This window comes from Medicago sativa, chromosome 8 (genome assembly GCF_051527215.1).
Source record: "Medicago sativa cultivar Bolivia chromosome 8, Bolivia_mono, whole genome shotgun sequence".
In the NCBI taxonomy this organism is placed as follows: Eukaryota; Viridiplantae; Streptophyta; class Magnoliopsida; order Fabales; family Fabaceae; genus Medicago; species Medicago sativa.
The window spans coordinates 37756456-37770402 of NC_140756.1; the positions used below are offsets into that span (position 1 = coordinate 37756456).

General features: G+C 32.1%; 1 protein-coding gene across 2 annotated transcripts; it reads right to left on the minus strand.

Annotated features, from left to right (window-relative positions):
- Nucleotides 1-1975: 1975 nt before the first annotated feature.
- On the minus strand, nt 1976-5016 carry LOC146898921 (G-type lectin S-receptor-like serine/threonine-protein kinase At1g67520). Of its 2 annotated transcripts, XM_085733753.1 has the most exons (8): nt 4336-5016; nt 4204-4242; nt 3879-3986; nt 3595-3794; nt 3281-3491; nt 2670-2907; nt 2420-2570; nt 1976-2332 (listed from the first exon to the last, which is right to left on the minus strand). In XM_085733753.1, exons 1-8 carry the CDS (start codon nt 4754-4756, stop codon nt 1988-1990), a joined length of 1713 nt encoding a protein of 570 aa, XP_085589879.1. In that variant the 5' UTR covers nt 4757-5016; the 3' UTR covers nt 1976-1987. The 2 variants fall into 2 exon arrangements, with proteins under 2 accessions (XP_085589879.1, XP_085589878.1); XM_085733752.1 differs by having other exon boundaries at nt 4204-5016.
- Between the last annotated feature and the right edge of the window lie 8931 nt (nt 5017-13947).

Consider the following 13947-nt stretch of genomic DNA (forward strand, 5'->3'; position numbering starts at 1 on the left):
CTTTTCAACATTCAATGTACACGTTTTTTACCACTTCACACATTTTTTTTGACCACATTTATGTTAGATATAACCTAGGTTCACATTTCTACCTATAAATACCCCTCCATACTTACCTAATTCCTCACACCATATCACTTTCTCCCTCTCCTCACTCTCTCCCTCTATTTCTCTTCTTTCTTTTCTTTTTTTCAATATTCTCTTTTGGGGTAAAAGGTGATCAAACTTCGTCGGGGTAAAATAGTGAGTAGCCGACTTGGGGAAGTGATCGACCCTTGCGATAATTTTAAACCTGTTTTTTTAACCGCAGAAACTTTTTACTGTGGGTAAAAAGAACTTCTTGTGGTAAAAAAACAGATTTAAATTTAGCCCAAGGGTTGATGATGTATTTTCCCCAAGAAGGCTGCTCACTATTTTAGCCCACGAAGATTGTTCACTTTTTACCCCAAAAAGGAGAAAATAAGTAGATTTAGTGAATAACTTCAACATTATTGTATGACAATTGTTGTAATGTGAGAATTATTAATAAAATAAGATATTGTTATATTTACTTTTATTTATATTTAGTCCATTTGCTTTTATTTTTATTAATTTAGTCCATTTACTTTTATTTATATTTAGTCCATTTGCTTTTATCAATAATTTAGAATAATGTTAACAAAATAATTTCGGAATAATGTTAATAAAATAATTTAGAATAAAGTTAAGAAAATAATTTAGAGTAATGTAAACAAAATAATTTAGAATAAAGTTAATAAATTAATTTAGATTAATGTGCACAAACTAATTTACAATAATGTTAAGAAAATATTTCAGAATAATGTTAATAAAATAATTTAGTATAAAGTTAAGAAAATAATTTAGATTAATGTAAACAAAACAATTTAGAATAATAAATTAATTTAGAATATAGGCCTTAAATGTAACAATTTAGAATAATAAATTATTTAGTGCATAGGTTTTATATGCACTAAATTCAGTCAAAAATAGTAAAAAAAACGTGTAAAACACAATAAAATCATGGTTGAATAACCGACCAAAGTCCAAAAAACGTGTTCTTGAGTTGTGACCACCGGCCTAACTAGCGTGAGTTAACTCACGCTAGTGTAAATCATGGGCGTGAGTTAACTTGCGTAAGTTATAACATCCAACTTATAAAATTACGGCCAACTTATAACTAGCGTGACTTAAGTCACGTAGCGTGACTAAAGTCACGTTCATCTTATAACTGGCGTAAGTTAACTCATGCCACGTGAGTTAACATGCGTAGGGGCAGTATGGACTTTTACTTTGGGAGTGAGCAAAATCATTTGGGTAAAGAGCAGGACTCAAACCTTAATGTGGATAGTAGTCATTCATCCATATTGGAGCAGTCCTCTTCCTTTTTGTCACAAGCCCATCACTTGGTCCAATAGCTGTATCAGTTTATCTGCACAATTTTCGTGAGTGCTGCCTTTACTAAGTAATTTTGTGGGATTTGGCCAAGTAGGGTACGGTGTCTTTTGGATAGATGTATTTTCATTTGTGATACCTTTTAGCATGATGTATTTTCATTTGTGATACCTTTTAGCATTAATGTCTGCACATTCTTGCCTTATTATGAGTCTTTTGTTGATGTACTATTTGGTGTCTTTTTTGAGAACTCCTTATCTATCTTGACTCATTTATGTCCATGTTATGATTATGTTTCCTTTCTTTATGATTGTTGCATTAATTTTCTATTAAAATCTAATTAGACTTATGTATGCATAAATATGTTCAAATGTGGCATCATTTAAAAGAGGGTTTTACAACTTAAAGAGTATTTTGTTAACTTAAGAGGGTTTCACAACACAATTCAAATTTCTTCTTGTATTGTCAATTCTTGTATTGTCAAATTTCTTCAACGCTCGGGAAGGCAAAACAAATAAAACATTTTAATTCCTTCAAAAAAAAAAACATTTTAATTCTACCACATCATATATTGGTACACACATAGCGCAAATGTTTATTCGATTAATTTAGTGATTTCTTCACTGGAACTATCTAAATTTTGTACATGTGAATGAGAGTTTTCATACGTGGATTCTACACCCACTTCTTCGCCGTAAGTTTCTTCCTCAAAAACTCTTGTTCCACCATAATATGCTGGTTTCTTAGGCAAAACATCCACTTTAATTTTGTTAGTTAACATTGCTATAACATTGGACATGGTGGGGCGATCATCTGCATCTTCTTCTACGCATAATAAACCAGCATGAACACATCTTAGCACCTCGTCCTCAGAAAATGTCTCGTTTAATAATTGATCCACCAACTGAAGAACTACACCTTCTTTCCATAGCTCCCATGCCTGTGACATCAATGATTAGTTTTCATGTCAAAACTCAGTCAACATGTATGCGTTGTTTAGAAGGAGTATAGAGAAATGATCACCTACATGTCCTACTAGATTAACTGGTCTGTCTTCGGAGTAGAAACTATTGTTCTTTTTACCACTGATAATTTCAAGGAGCAGCACTCCAAAGCTATATACATCAGACTTTGTAGAAAAAACTCCTTCCATCGCATACTCTGGAGACATGTAACCACTGTACGAAACAAAAAATATTACCGACATTTAAAAAATAGTTTCAGTTTACACAATTCTCATTAGAATTTAGTTTCATAAGAGAACACGAAAAACTCACTATGTCCCAACAATTCTGTTGGTATTTGCTTCGGTTTCTTGTTTTGTGAACATTCTTGCCACACCAAAATCAGAAATTTTTGGGTTCATATTTTCATCTAGGAGAATATTACTAGCCTTCAAATCTCTGTGGATAATGCGGAGTCTTGAGTATTTGTGAAGGTATAGTAGTCCTTGAGCAATTCCTTCTATTATGGTAAAGCGTTTGTTCCAATCTAACAACTTTCTTCTAGTGGAATCTTCTCACACACAAAAAGAAAGAAATATAATGTCATGAGAAGACGAATTATATTAAATATTAAACAACCATAAAATATGTTAGATATACAAAATAGGTAACATTACTTGTATATATTAATAACTTTTAGTTCTCTACATCAAGAAGCTTAAATTAACAATTATCTATTTTTACTGCTGATTACTCTTCTTAATATCAATTATCTATTTTTACTGCTGAAATGAAGGATTTATCGTAATATCGAATATATTAAGGAAACAGTTGATATCCTGAGCAACATATGAATGGAGAGTTGGTAGATTATTCTTTAGACACACACACAAATATTCCATAAACAACCTTAAGAGATTGTAGCAATTAATAATATTTCTCACCAAATAAGAAGAAGTCCAAGCTTTTGTTGGGCATATACTCATAGATCAATATCCGCTCATGTTCATGAATGCAATGACCGATTAGTTGAACAAGATTTGTATGCTGAAGCTTACAAATGAGTGTTAATTCATTTCTAAACTCAATCATTCCTTGTCCAGAAGTTTTTGAAAGTTTCTTCACAGCTACTTCTTGCCCCGAAGGTAGAATTCCCTGAATTGAATATAAAAACATCATTAATAAAATGGATGAATGCATAATCTCAACTATTTAATCGTGCAGTTATTTTATCTCTGATAAACTAAAAAAGGGTCACCTTAAAAACAGGTCCAAAGCCACCTTGTCCTAACTTGTTTTCAGAAGAAAAGCAATTGGTGGCCACAATTATTGATGAATAGCTAAACACTTTTAAGTCATCTCCACTGCTGAAATTGCCTTCTAGATCATTGCTATCAGAGTCTCGCCTAGAACCTTCAAGATCTTGAATCTCAATCTGCATTCTTATTCGTTCATTGTCTGTTTATATAAAGGTGAAAAATGAAATTTTAAGGGATTGTTACAATTAGGTACTAAATATAATATTTGATAAAACGTAAATACCTCGAAGCACATGTTTTCGTTTCATTAAAGCTCGGAGTAGATTGGAAAGGCCCATAAATAGCAGAAGAGTCCCCAATCCAGTGCTAATCCATATCCACTTGCTCGATACTAAAACAAGGAACTGACTTGAGTTATATATTTCAATGAATTACTTGTTTTGTTCTTATTACTACAAAAATGCAAAATGTTCTTGTGATCAAATACAATAATTGTAATTTGTAGCTAATTTTAAAAACCATCCCTTATTCACTTGCTCTTCTGCTAGGCCAGCTGCTAGTCAGTCAGTTAGTCAGTCATGAGAAAAATAATTACACAATATACATACCTTTGTGATCGGTGTTTTCACCAGTTTTACGATTCACACCTAGTTTCATCTCAGGAAGCCAACTATTAGTTGGATGATCAAAACTTTGCCACAATAGAGTCTTCATTTCAATATCTTGCAACACAAAGTTACCTGTATCTAACAAGGTGGCAACAACAGTACTATTGTTAAAAGGTTGTGGTGGAGTATACAGTATTATTGGTTCACCCATTTTGGAATGAATTTTGAGCACACCAGAGTAGTCTAGTGATAGAACTGCTGAATTTTTGTCAGCAGGTTGGTTTCTGTTAGCAATCCACACCACCCAAGTAGTACCTTTGGCAACTATGCTGAGATAAGTGAGGTTTTCAGATTGCGTAGTTTGGTTAAAATTCATGCAATATCTACCTTGTTCAGAACACAACATGGATGTAGCATTCAGTTTATCTCCTGGCTTCATACTATCAATATTTTCTGCTTTGACATAGGTAGAAGTACTAGTCATCCACCAAAACAAGCTCAAGTATGCGAAGAGAAGCAAAAGTTGAGGCATCCCTTTTTCACTACAAACCATGTTTAAGTCACAGAATTAGCGCTTTAAAAGTGGAAACATTATTATGAAATGAAGTTTTGGATTAATAAAGATGGCAATCATCCGTCTTTAAAGCAGCTTTGGCATTGATTTTTCTAATCAAAAGAAGACCAGACTGTTTATGTCATAATAATAATATAGTTTATTCAATTTATCATCCATGTCCAAAACAACTCCTTGACCCTCTGAAGAATCGTGCTTCTATTTTACAACAGTGATTAAAGAGTATGCTTGTTCCATTACTAGTTTTCATCCCGTGCGATGCACGGTTAATCATATCTCTAATTGATTATTAAAAAATATATGTTATTGTCAAGCATATTTATCAAATATATATATATATATATATATATATATATATATATATATATATATATATATATATATATATATATATATATAATTTGTTTTTTTTTTTTGTGTGATATCCGACAACTCAAAAGTGGATTTGTACAAACCCACGATCTATCCTAAAACTTGAGCAAGGTGCGAAGCAAACTCATATCATCATGATTTCACTATATGTCGGACAACCCTGGACTCTCTCAGTGTGGCTGAATTTCGTTCAAGAATCCAAGGAACATTCACCCTTGTTATGTTGCAAGAAAATATGAGATCACTAAAAGAAGATGATTTAATCAGATGCCCTTACGATTGGATGATAGGGAAATGTTTGAGTTTATCTACCTCCCTTAGACTGGTGCTCAGGACGCACTATATGACCTTCACTAAGTTGGGGAACCAAGCAGGGCATAACTAAGTGTTCATCCCCACACTACGCACCTCTTTAGGCTAAAGTGAGTTGAGCACATAGACTTTTGGCAACTTCAGTGTGTTTAATTAATAAATGAATGGTTAAAATAAAGAGTCATGTTAACATGTGCCCGAACGACACATGTTAGAGAATTTACAAATAGGAAATATTTTTTGATAAATAAATTGGCACATTTTTCAGTATATAATTTCTATTTATAGATCCTTAGCACATGTTTTTAGGGCACTTGTTAGCATCTCATTCAAATAAATTATTTTGATGAAAAAGAATGATTAGTTAGAAGTAAGATAAAGATAAAGATAAAGTCACCAGAACCACTAAAATCAAAGTCATCAAAGTGAAAGTCAACACAAGCTCTTCTAAGCAAATTGAACGGTTCTCTTCCTGTAAAGAATTTTAATTTTCACATATCATAAATGAACCCTTAATATTTCAACAACACATGTTTGTCCCATGTGTCTGTCTATATATATATATATATATATATATATATATATATATATATATATATATATATCAATGACAAAAAATTGTCCCATGTCTTTTTTATTTACCATTGAAAAATTATTTTTCCGTAAATTTTTATATATACTTATCAGTGGTAAATGTTTGTCCCATGTTTTTCTATATCAATCCGTGATAAATATTTCTCCCGTGTTTAGTAGTGATAAATATTTCTTCTGCTTTTTTTTTTTTTATATTTTAGTAGTGATAAATATTTCTTCTGCTTTTTTTATATTCATATGTGACAAAATCTTTTCCCGTGATTTTATATATTTCTTAGTGCAAATCTTTCTTCCATATATTTAATTACATTTATTTATATTTATCTGATACAAAATATTGTCCTGTGTTTTTTATATATCTTAGTGACAAATCTTTTTTCCATATATTTAATTACATTTATTTATATTTATCTGATACAAAATCTTGTCCTGGGTTTTTTATATATCTTATTGACAAATCTTTTTTCCATGTTTTTCATAATATTTATCAGTGAAAAACATGAGTCACGTATTTTTTCTCCTATTTATTAGTGATAAATATTTGTGCCATGTTTTTTGATTATATTTATTATTGAAAAATATGTGTCCCATATTTTTTTTATATTTATCGGTGAGAAATATTTATCTCATGTTTTATACTTATAAGTGACAAATACTGTTTCAATATCCTTTTATATTCACAAATCATAAATACTCGTCCCATATTTTTTCGGATATTTATCAGTCATATTTGTCTCAGTTTTTTTATAAAAAAATTAAATGACAAATATTTGTAATATGTTTGTCTCAAAAAAAATTTATAAAAAATTAAATGATAAATATTTGTCATATATAACTGTCACATGTTTATTTCATATTTATCAAGACCAAATATTTGTCCATTTCTAATTTTACTAACAAATATTTGTCAGGTGTGTTGTTTATATTTATAAATGAATATATTTCCCATATTCTTTTGTATCTATCTTTGCCATATATTTATGTTGTGTTTTTTTTATTTATCAGTGAAAAATGATCTCGTGTTTTTTTATTATATTTATTAGTAATAAATATTTATCTTATGTATTTTTATATTTATTAATGAAAAATATTTGTTTTGTGATTATTTTTATATATCATTGATGATCGGAGATTAATACAAACCAAAAGTCACAAGAAACCGTATGAATATACTAAGTAAAGAGCAATTTTAAACAATGCTTATGTAGGTTTCTCTTGTGGGACATCCCCTATGAAAATTTTCTAGAATATTATTATACTCAATTTTAATTGTGGGAGGAAGAATTTGTAGACTTGTTACCGTGCAGAGATATTTTGTAGACTGCCGATATGAAGCTAGCATTGAAAAGGACAAAAGAGCTAGCATGGAAATGACAGCAGTTAGTGGAGAAAGACTTGATAATTAAATGAGAATGGACATCATAGAAAATAAAGCCTCTCAAGTGAATATTTTTCTAATATTAATTAATTGATTAAACAAAATAAAATTAGCAAATGAACAGTGTCTACGGGTAGAAAAAGTCAGATCAGCATTAAATGCAATCAAATGTAAGCAATTCTAAAAAGTGTGAACAATTCTTGAAAATTAAACTCAATATTGAAGATATTGATTTTAAAAAAGGGTTAATTAAGTTTTTTGTCCCTATAAATATTCACAGTTTTGTTTTTAGTCCATACAAAATAAAATCACACTTTTTAGTCCCTGTGACATTTTCCTTAAGCATTTTAGGGACCAAAAATCTTGATGGAAATTTTTGACAGGGACTAAAATGCTGATGGAAAAATTTTTTAGGGACTAAAAATGCTGACGGAAAATTTTATAGGGACTAAAAAGTGCGATTTTATTTTGCAGGGACTAAAAACAAAATTATAAATACTTATAGGGACCATTTACTTAATTAACCCTTTAAAAAATAAATAGTATAAATCAATTAGTTAAATAATCTATAAAAGATGATGGGAACCCAAACAATGAAAAATGAAAATTGCTTTCCTCCTCATGATGTTGCGTAGGGTCCACTATCTTGGACGGACGACCCCTCCCCACTTCTACGCCCGACGCCACGTCCCCTTCTAATAAAAGGTTGTGCGACCTGCCTCTCTTCCCGTGCACTCCTGGTCATCGTCTCCTTGTCGATACTCTGCCTATTTGGGTTGCCAAACATAACTACACAACAAAAAACAATGCAAAACATCAATTAATTTTTCATTGAGACATTTTATCAAACACGAGTTCATTGTGTCATTTCAATCTCTAAACATTTTGGCAAGTTATGGAAACATTACGAGTTCATCATGAAAGAAATATGAACATTTTGGCAAGTTATGGAAACCATGCGTTGTTGAATATGTCATATTATTGTACTCTCAGTGCAAATAGAAAAAGTTGTTTAAAATAGCTATGGTGGGTTAGGGAAACAGTGTGGGTGAAGGCTATGGTGCACAAGCTTCACAAATTGGGCACGGTGCGCGAGTTTGATTAATGATTAGGAAGTAATGTTCCTCATGGATTTATCACATTTCACTCAAACTTACTCTAATCAACCTTAACAATCTAATTTCTATATAATTTCATTATTAACATGCAAAAAAAAAATTTCCATTCAAACAAAAAACATGCAAAAAATCTCACAGTTTCATCAACTCTAAAAACGTAACATTTCACAACTTTCATAAAAAAATTTAAACAAAAAAAAAAAAACCAATGCAAAATGATCGTAAACACTTATTTGTAATTGAAGTAGAAATCGATTTGGTTAAGTTTGATGATTTTTTTTTTGAAGAAGCTAAATTAAACCACCCAAATTAGAGTTTGATGAAATTTGAGTTTGGAGGGAGAAAATTTGTATGCCTTTGTTTTTGAAACACAGAAACTTTTGCTGTTCTGATCTAAAATAGAACGCAACGCGAGTTAACTCACACTGAGTTATTTTTATAAGTTTGAGATGGAAATGAGTAAAATTAAAAGAGAGAAGGCCAATTTTCATGAAAATTTAGTCAAAGATCTCTTATCATATTACCCATCAATTCTGTCCCTTAATATACACTTGGTCAAGATTTTCTTTTTTAGTTCAGGTTAAAATTGCATCTGATTGATGATGAATCAACACCATGTTTGATCATTGGAAATATCCTCTATATCTGATATTTTTTACCCTCCATGACTAATAAATTTAGTCATTGAAAATATAAAATGTTAAATTAACGACATGTTGGTAAAATTAGAAAGTTGAAGGAAAGAAATTAAAGGGAAAGATTGTGTTGAAAGATGATTATTTTTAACATATTGATATGAGAGAAAGTAGAAGGAAAGAAAGATAAAAGTTTATAAGAGTGAGAAAACATACAAATATATATGTCTGAAATGAATATTCTTACACAATTTAATAAAATAAAAAGAATATTCCTTAAAAAAGAATATTAAAAGTAGACACGTAATTAATGCAAGAAATAAATCATGTAATAAGTACTATTTGAAGTTTATTTATTTATTATGTATATATTTTAACTTTCAACAACTTTTTTATTTTATTTTTTGTGTGTATGAATGATTTAATTTCAATCTTTTGACCGTTAAAACAATGTACAAGCGCTTGATTAACTCATAAGACATAGCCACTGTTTTTTCTTTGACAAAAAACATATAGCTACTTAATTTGTAGACAGAAAGTATGATTAATTGTAGGAAAAAACACATATCTGAGTTGTTAAAGAAAGTATTGAAAGTATGGGGGCATAATTATCTAAAGTCAATATTCCACTGCCATTTTAGAGTCATTTGTTCATATTTAACCATTTCCATGTTAAGCAAAGTTGAATTCTTCCGTCTTAAATTTTAAATCATTTTATTAAAAAATTCACAAATTACACTTTGTTTTACATTAGTAATGTAGAATTCATTTTATTCTTCCGATTATATCTTTGAATATTTATTACTCTTTTATTTCAATTCTTTTTTAATTTATCTTTCTTACACTATACATAAAGAATAATTTTATAAAATAACTTCTCTTTCGCATGTAAAATTAATTACATTTCTTAATTTGTAAAAAATAATAAAAACGATTTATAACTTGGAACACAGTAAATGCTATTGTTGAAGAAGTTTCTTAAATAAATAAAAATATTGTTGAAGAGATTTAAACGTGCTATGCATGTTCGGCAACTTTATCCCCAAGTTTCAAACTGTCCTTGTCCATTGAGAACATTTTTAACTACTTCCCTGTATTTTATTATAATTACTTTTGACATTTTCACACGTAGTTAATTTTGTATAGGAAAAGGAAATTATGAGTGATTTTACAAAATTATCCTTTATTAATGATATGAGGAAAATATATTAAAAGAATGGAATGAAGAGAGAGTAGTAAATTGTCGAAGGTATGATAGAAAAAAAACATTAATGACTCATTGTTTGTAAAACAACTTATAATAAAACCAAAATATTTTTTTCCAAAGCCACTTAGAATATAAATGGGACCTCTTTGTCCACATCACTCATTTTACAATAATATTTGATAAACACTAATTTTCCCCAACTCAACACCACAAAAGAAATTACTAAATAGGTCCCACAAATAATTCTATATCATTACATTTCAATACAATTTTATTTATTTCATTATGATTTATTAAATGGGGTTCAACAAAAAATGAAGAGAGAGAGAGGGTGCTTCCATAGCCACTCTTCTCCATAGGCACCCAAATATTATACTCCACAACGAGGGTGCCTATTTAATATGGTGCTAAATAGGTGAAACACCTACAATTTAATTTTTAGATTAAGTTGGTAAATACTTTGAAAATGAATGTCTATATACTTTCATTAATATTAAGTATCAACAGCTTCCGATCATACTCCTTTGCTTCTGCAACTCGACCCCATCCCTTGGCGTAAACCCAATCGTAGCTTCCGCTTCAACAATTCATGGCTTCTTGAATCGGATCTTATACACCTCATAAAAAATAATTGGGATTACTATCCACCTTCTAATGTTATATCCAAACTCAACTATTGTGTAGAAGATATCTCTACTTGGAGTCGAGACACTGTGCCAAATTACAGGTATCTAATTAGCAAGCAACGAGAGAGAATTGATGAGCTTCGTAACTCTTTAAAAGATGGCAGCGATTCTCAACTGGAAAGTATGCAGAAAAATCTCGCTTCTTTACTCTTGCAAGCGGAAGCCTATTGGCGTCAACGTTCAAAAATCTTTTGGTTAGCGGACGACGACAAAAATAGTAAATTTTTCCATTCATCTGCCTCGACCAGTAAAAGGAAGAATACAATTAAGAAATTACGAGACTCTTCAGGAAATTGGGTCACAACACATGATGATCTTTGTACCCTTATTCGTGACTACTTCTCCTCCATTTTCTCCTCTCGACATGGTGATCATCACCCAATTATTTCCTCGGTGCATTCTAGGGTGTCAGATGAAGATAATGAGCTACTCACCCATCCTTTCACAGAAGAAGAATTCAAGGAGGCAATATTCAGCATGCATCCAGATAAATCACCCGGCCCTGATGGTCTTAACCCAGCTTTCTTTTAAAGGTTTTGGAACAAAATCCATAGCGATGTCTTCTCCTCCGCCTCCTCTTGGCTCGACTCTAGTTCCTTACCTGCGGAGCTTAATGCTACAAATATTGTTCTTGCACCCAAGGGGGACAATCCAGAATCAATGAAAGATCTCCGCCCTATATCCTTGTGCAACGTTCTTTACAAAGTTATCTCAAAGGTACTCGCTAACCGCCTTCGGCCCCTTATTAACAAACGGATCTCTCCGAAGCAGGCATCATTTGTTCATTCCCGTTCCATCATGGACAATGCTCTAACGGCGTTTTAAACTCTTCACCATATGCGCTGCAAAAGGAAAGGAAAAATGGGCGAAGTTGCCCTGAAACTAGACATATCAAAAGCCTTCGATAGTGTCAGTTGGTCTTATATGGAAGCTATCCTTACCAAGATGGGGTTTTGTGCTAAATGGATTTCTTGGATGATGATGTGCATTACTTCCGTCGAATATCATATTATTTTCAATGGATACCGCATTGGTCCTATTACTCCACAACGAGGCCTTCGCCAGGGTTGTCCTCTCTCACCATACCTCTACATCTTATGTGCAGAAGGGTTATCGTCTATCATAAAAAATAATGAGCTTCGAGGTAAATTACATGGAACCCGTATTTGTCGTTCTTCCCCACCAGTTAGCCATCTTTTATTTGCGGATGACAGCTTCCTTTTTTGCAAAGCAACAATCTCCGAAGCTCAAAATCTGAAGGAAATCCTCTCTCATTATGAATTAGCATCTGGGCAAGCAATCAATTACAGTAAGTCTGTTATCGCCTTCAGTACTAACATGCCTTCAGATGTCATTTCGGCCATCTCCTCCTCCGTTGGGGTTTCTAATAGTATCGGTTCTGGTAAATACTTAGGCCTGCCCTCTATGGTAGGTTGCAGCAAGAAGGCAATATTCTCTTACCTTAAGGACCGTATCTGGAAAAAATGCCAATCTTGGAGTGCATGGTCTCTTTCATGTGCTGGTAAGGAAGTTCTTATTAAATCAGTTGCTCAAGCAATCCCATCTTATTGTATGGGAGGTTTCCTCCTCCCTACCTCTCTTTGTGATGAGATTGAAAAAATAATGAATTCTTTTTATTGGGGTTCGAAAAAGAATGGTGCTCGTGGCATCAATTGGATGAGGTGGGATAAATTAACTCTTCACAAAAAATTTAGAGGCCTAGGTTTCGTAATATGGAAGCCTTCAACTTATCCATGCTCGTTATGCAAAGTTGGAAACTCCTATCTGATTCGTCTTCTCTACTTACTCATGTCCTCAAAGCCAAATATTTCCCACGAAGGGATTTCTTGGATGCCCCTCTGGGTCATAATCCAAGCTACACATGGAGAAGTCTTTGGAGTACTCAACATTTACTTACTTTGGGGAATAGATGGAAGATTGGTGATGGCTCAAAAATTAATGTGTGGAATATGTCTTGGTTGCGCAACTTACCATCTCTCAAACCGTCCACTCCTCCTCCCCTTGGTCATGAGGACTTAAAAGTTAGAGAATTGATGATACCGGGATCAACCTATTGGAACCAAAACCTTGTGCATTCTCTTTTTAATCATGTTGATGCTGCTGCCATCCTCTCCATTCCTCTCTTCAATAGACAACGAGAACACTCTCGCATCTGGAAGGCAACAAATGATGGTTCCTATTCTGTTAAATTGGCTTACCGTATATGCATTGACATTCTTCATGAATCTCTTCCGGTGCAAAATTCCACTCATTGGCAACTCCTTTGGCACCTCCATATTCCCCCCCGTGTACGTGCTTTTCTTTGGCGTGCAGCTCATCAATGTTTACTGTTATACCCTAATTTTGGACCTAAAAATACTGACTCAACTTTTCTTTTCCTGCATGATAAAACCATCCAAAGGGTTTTTCTTGCATCTCAAGTCATTTGATCTGTCTCTGATCAATTGCATCTTTCTCGGCATCATATTTCAATGTTATTTGCAAAATCCATGAAAAAGGGTATTTTAGTCATTTCCTGCATTCAAATTCATTTTAGTCTTTGAAAATTGTTTGAGTCTTTTCATTTGGTCTGTATAAGTCCTTATTTCAACTCTATGTTAAAATCCATTTCAAAAATCACAGTTGAAGTCATTTTGAGTCAGTTTAGCCCCTAGGGGCATTTCAGTCATTTCCTGTGTTAAAACCCTGTTTAATCCCTAAAAAAATTGTCTCTGAGTCTTTTAATTTTGCTTGTATAAACTCTTGCCTTAATTCCCTGTTAAAAAACCATTTTTCAAATTACATCTGAGACGTTTTGAGTCATTTTAGTCCCTAGGGGCATTTTGGTCATTTCACACGAAATTTTGA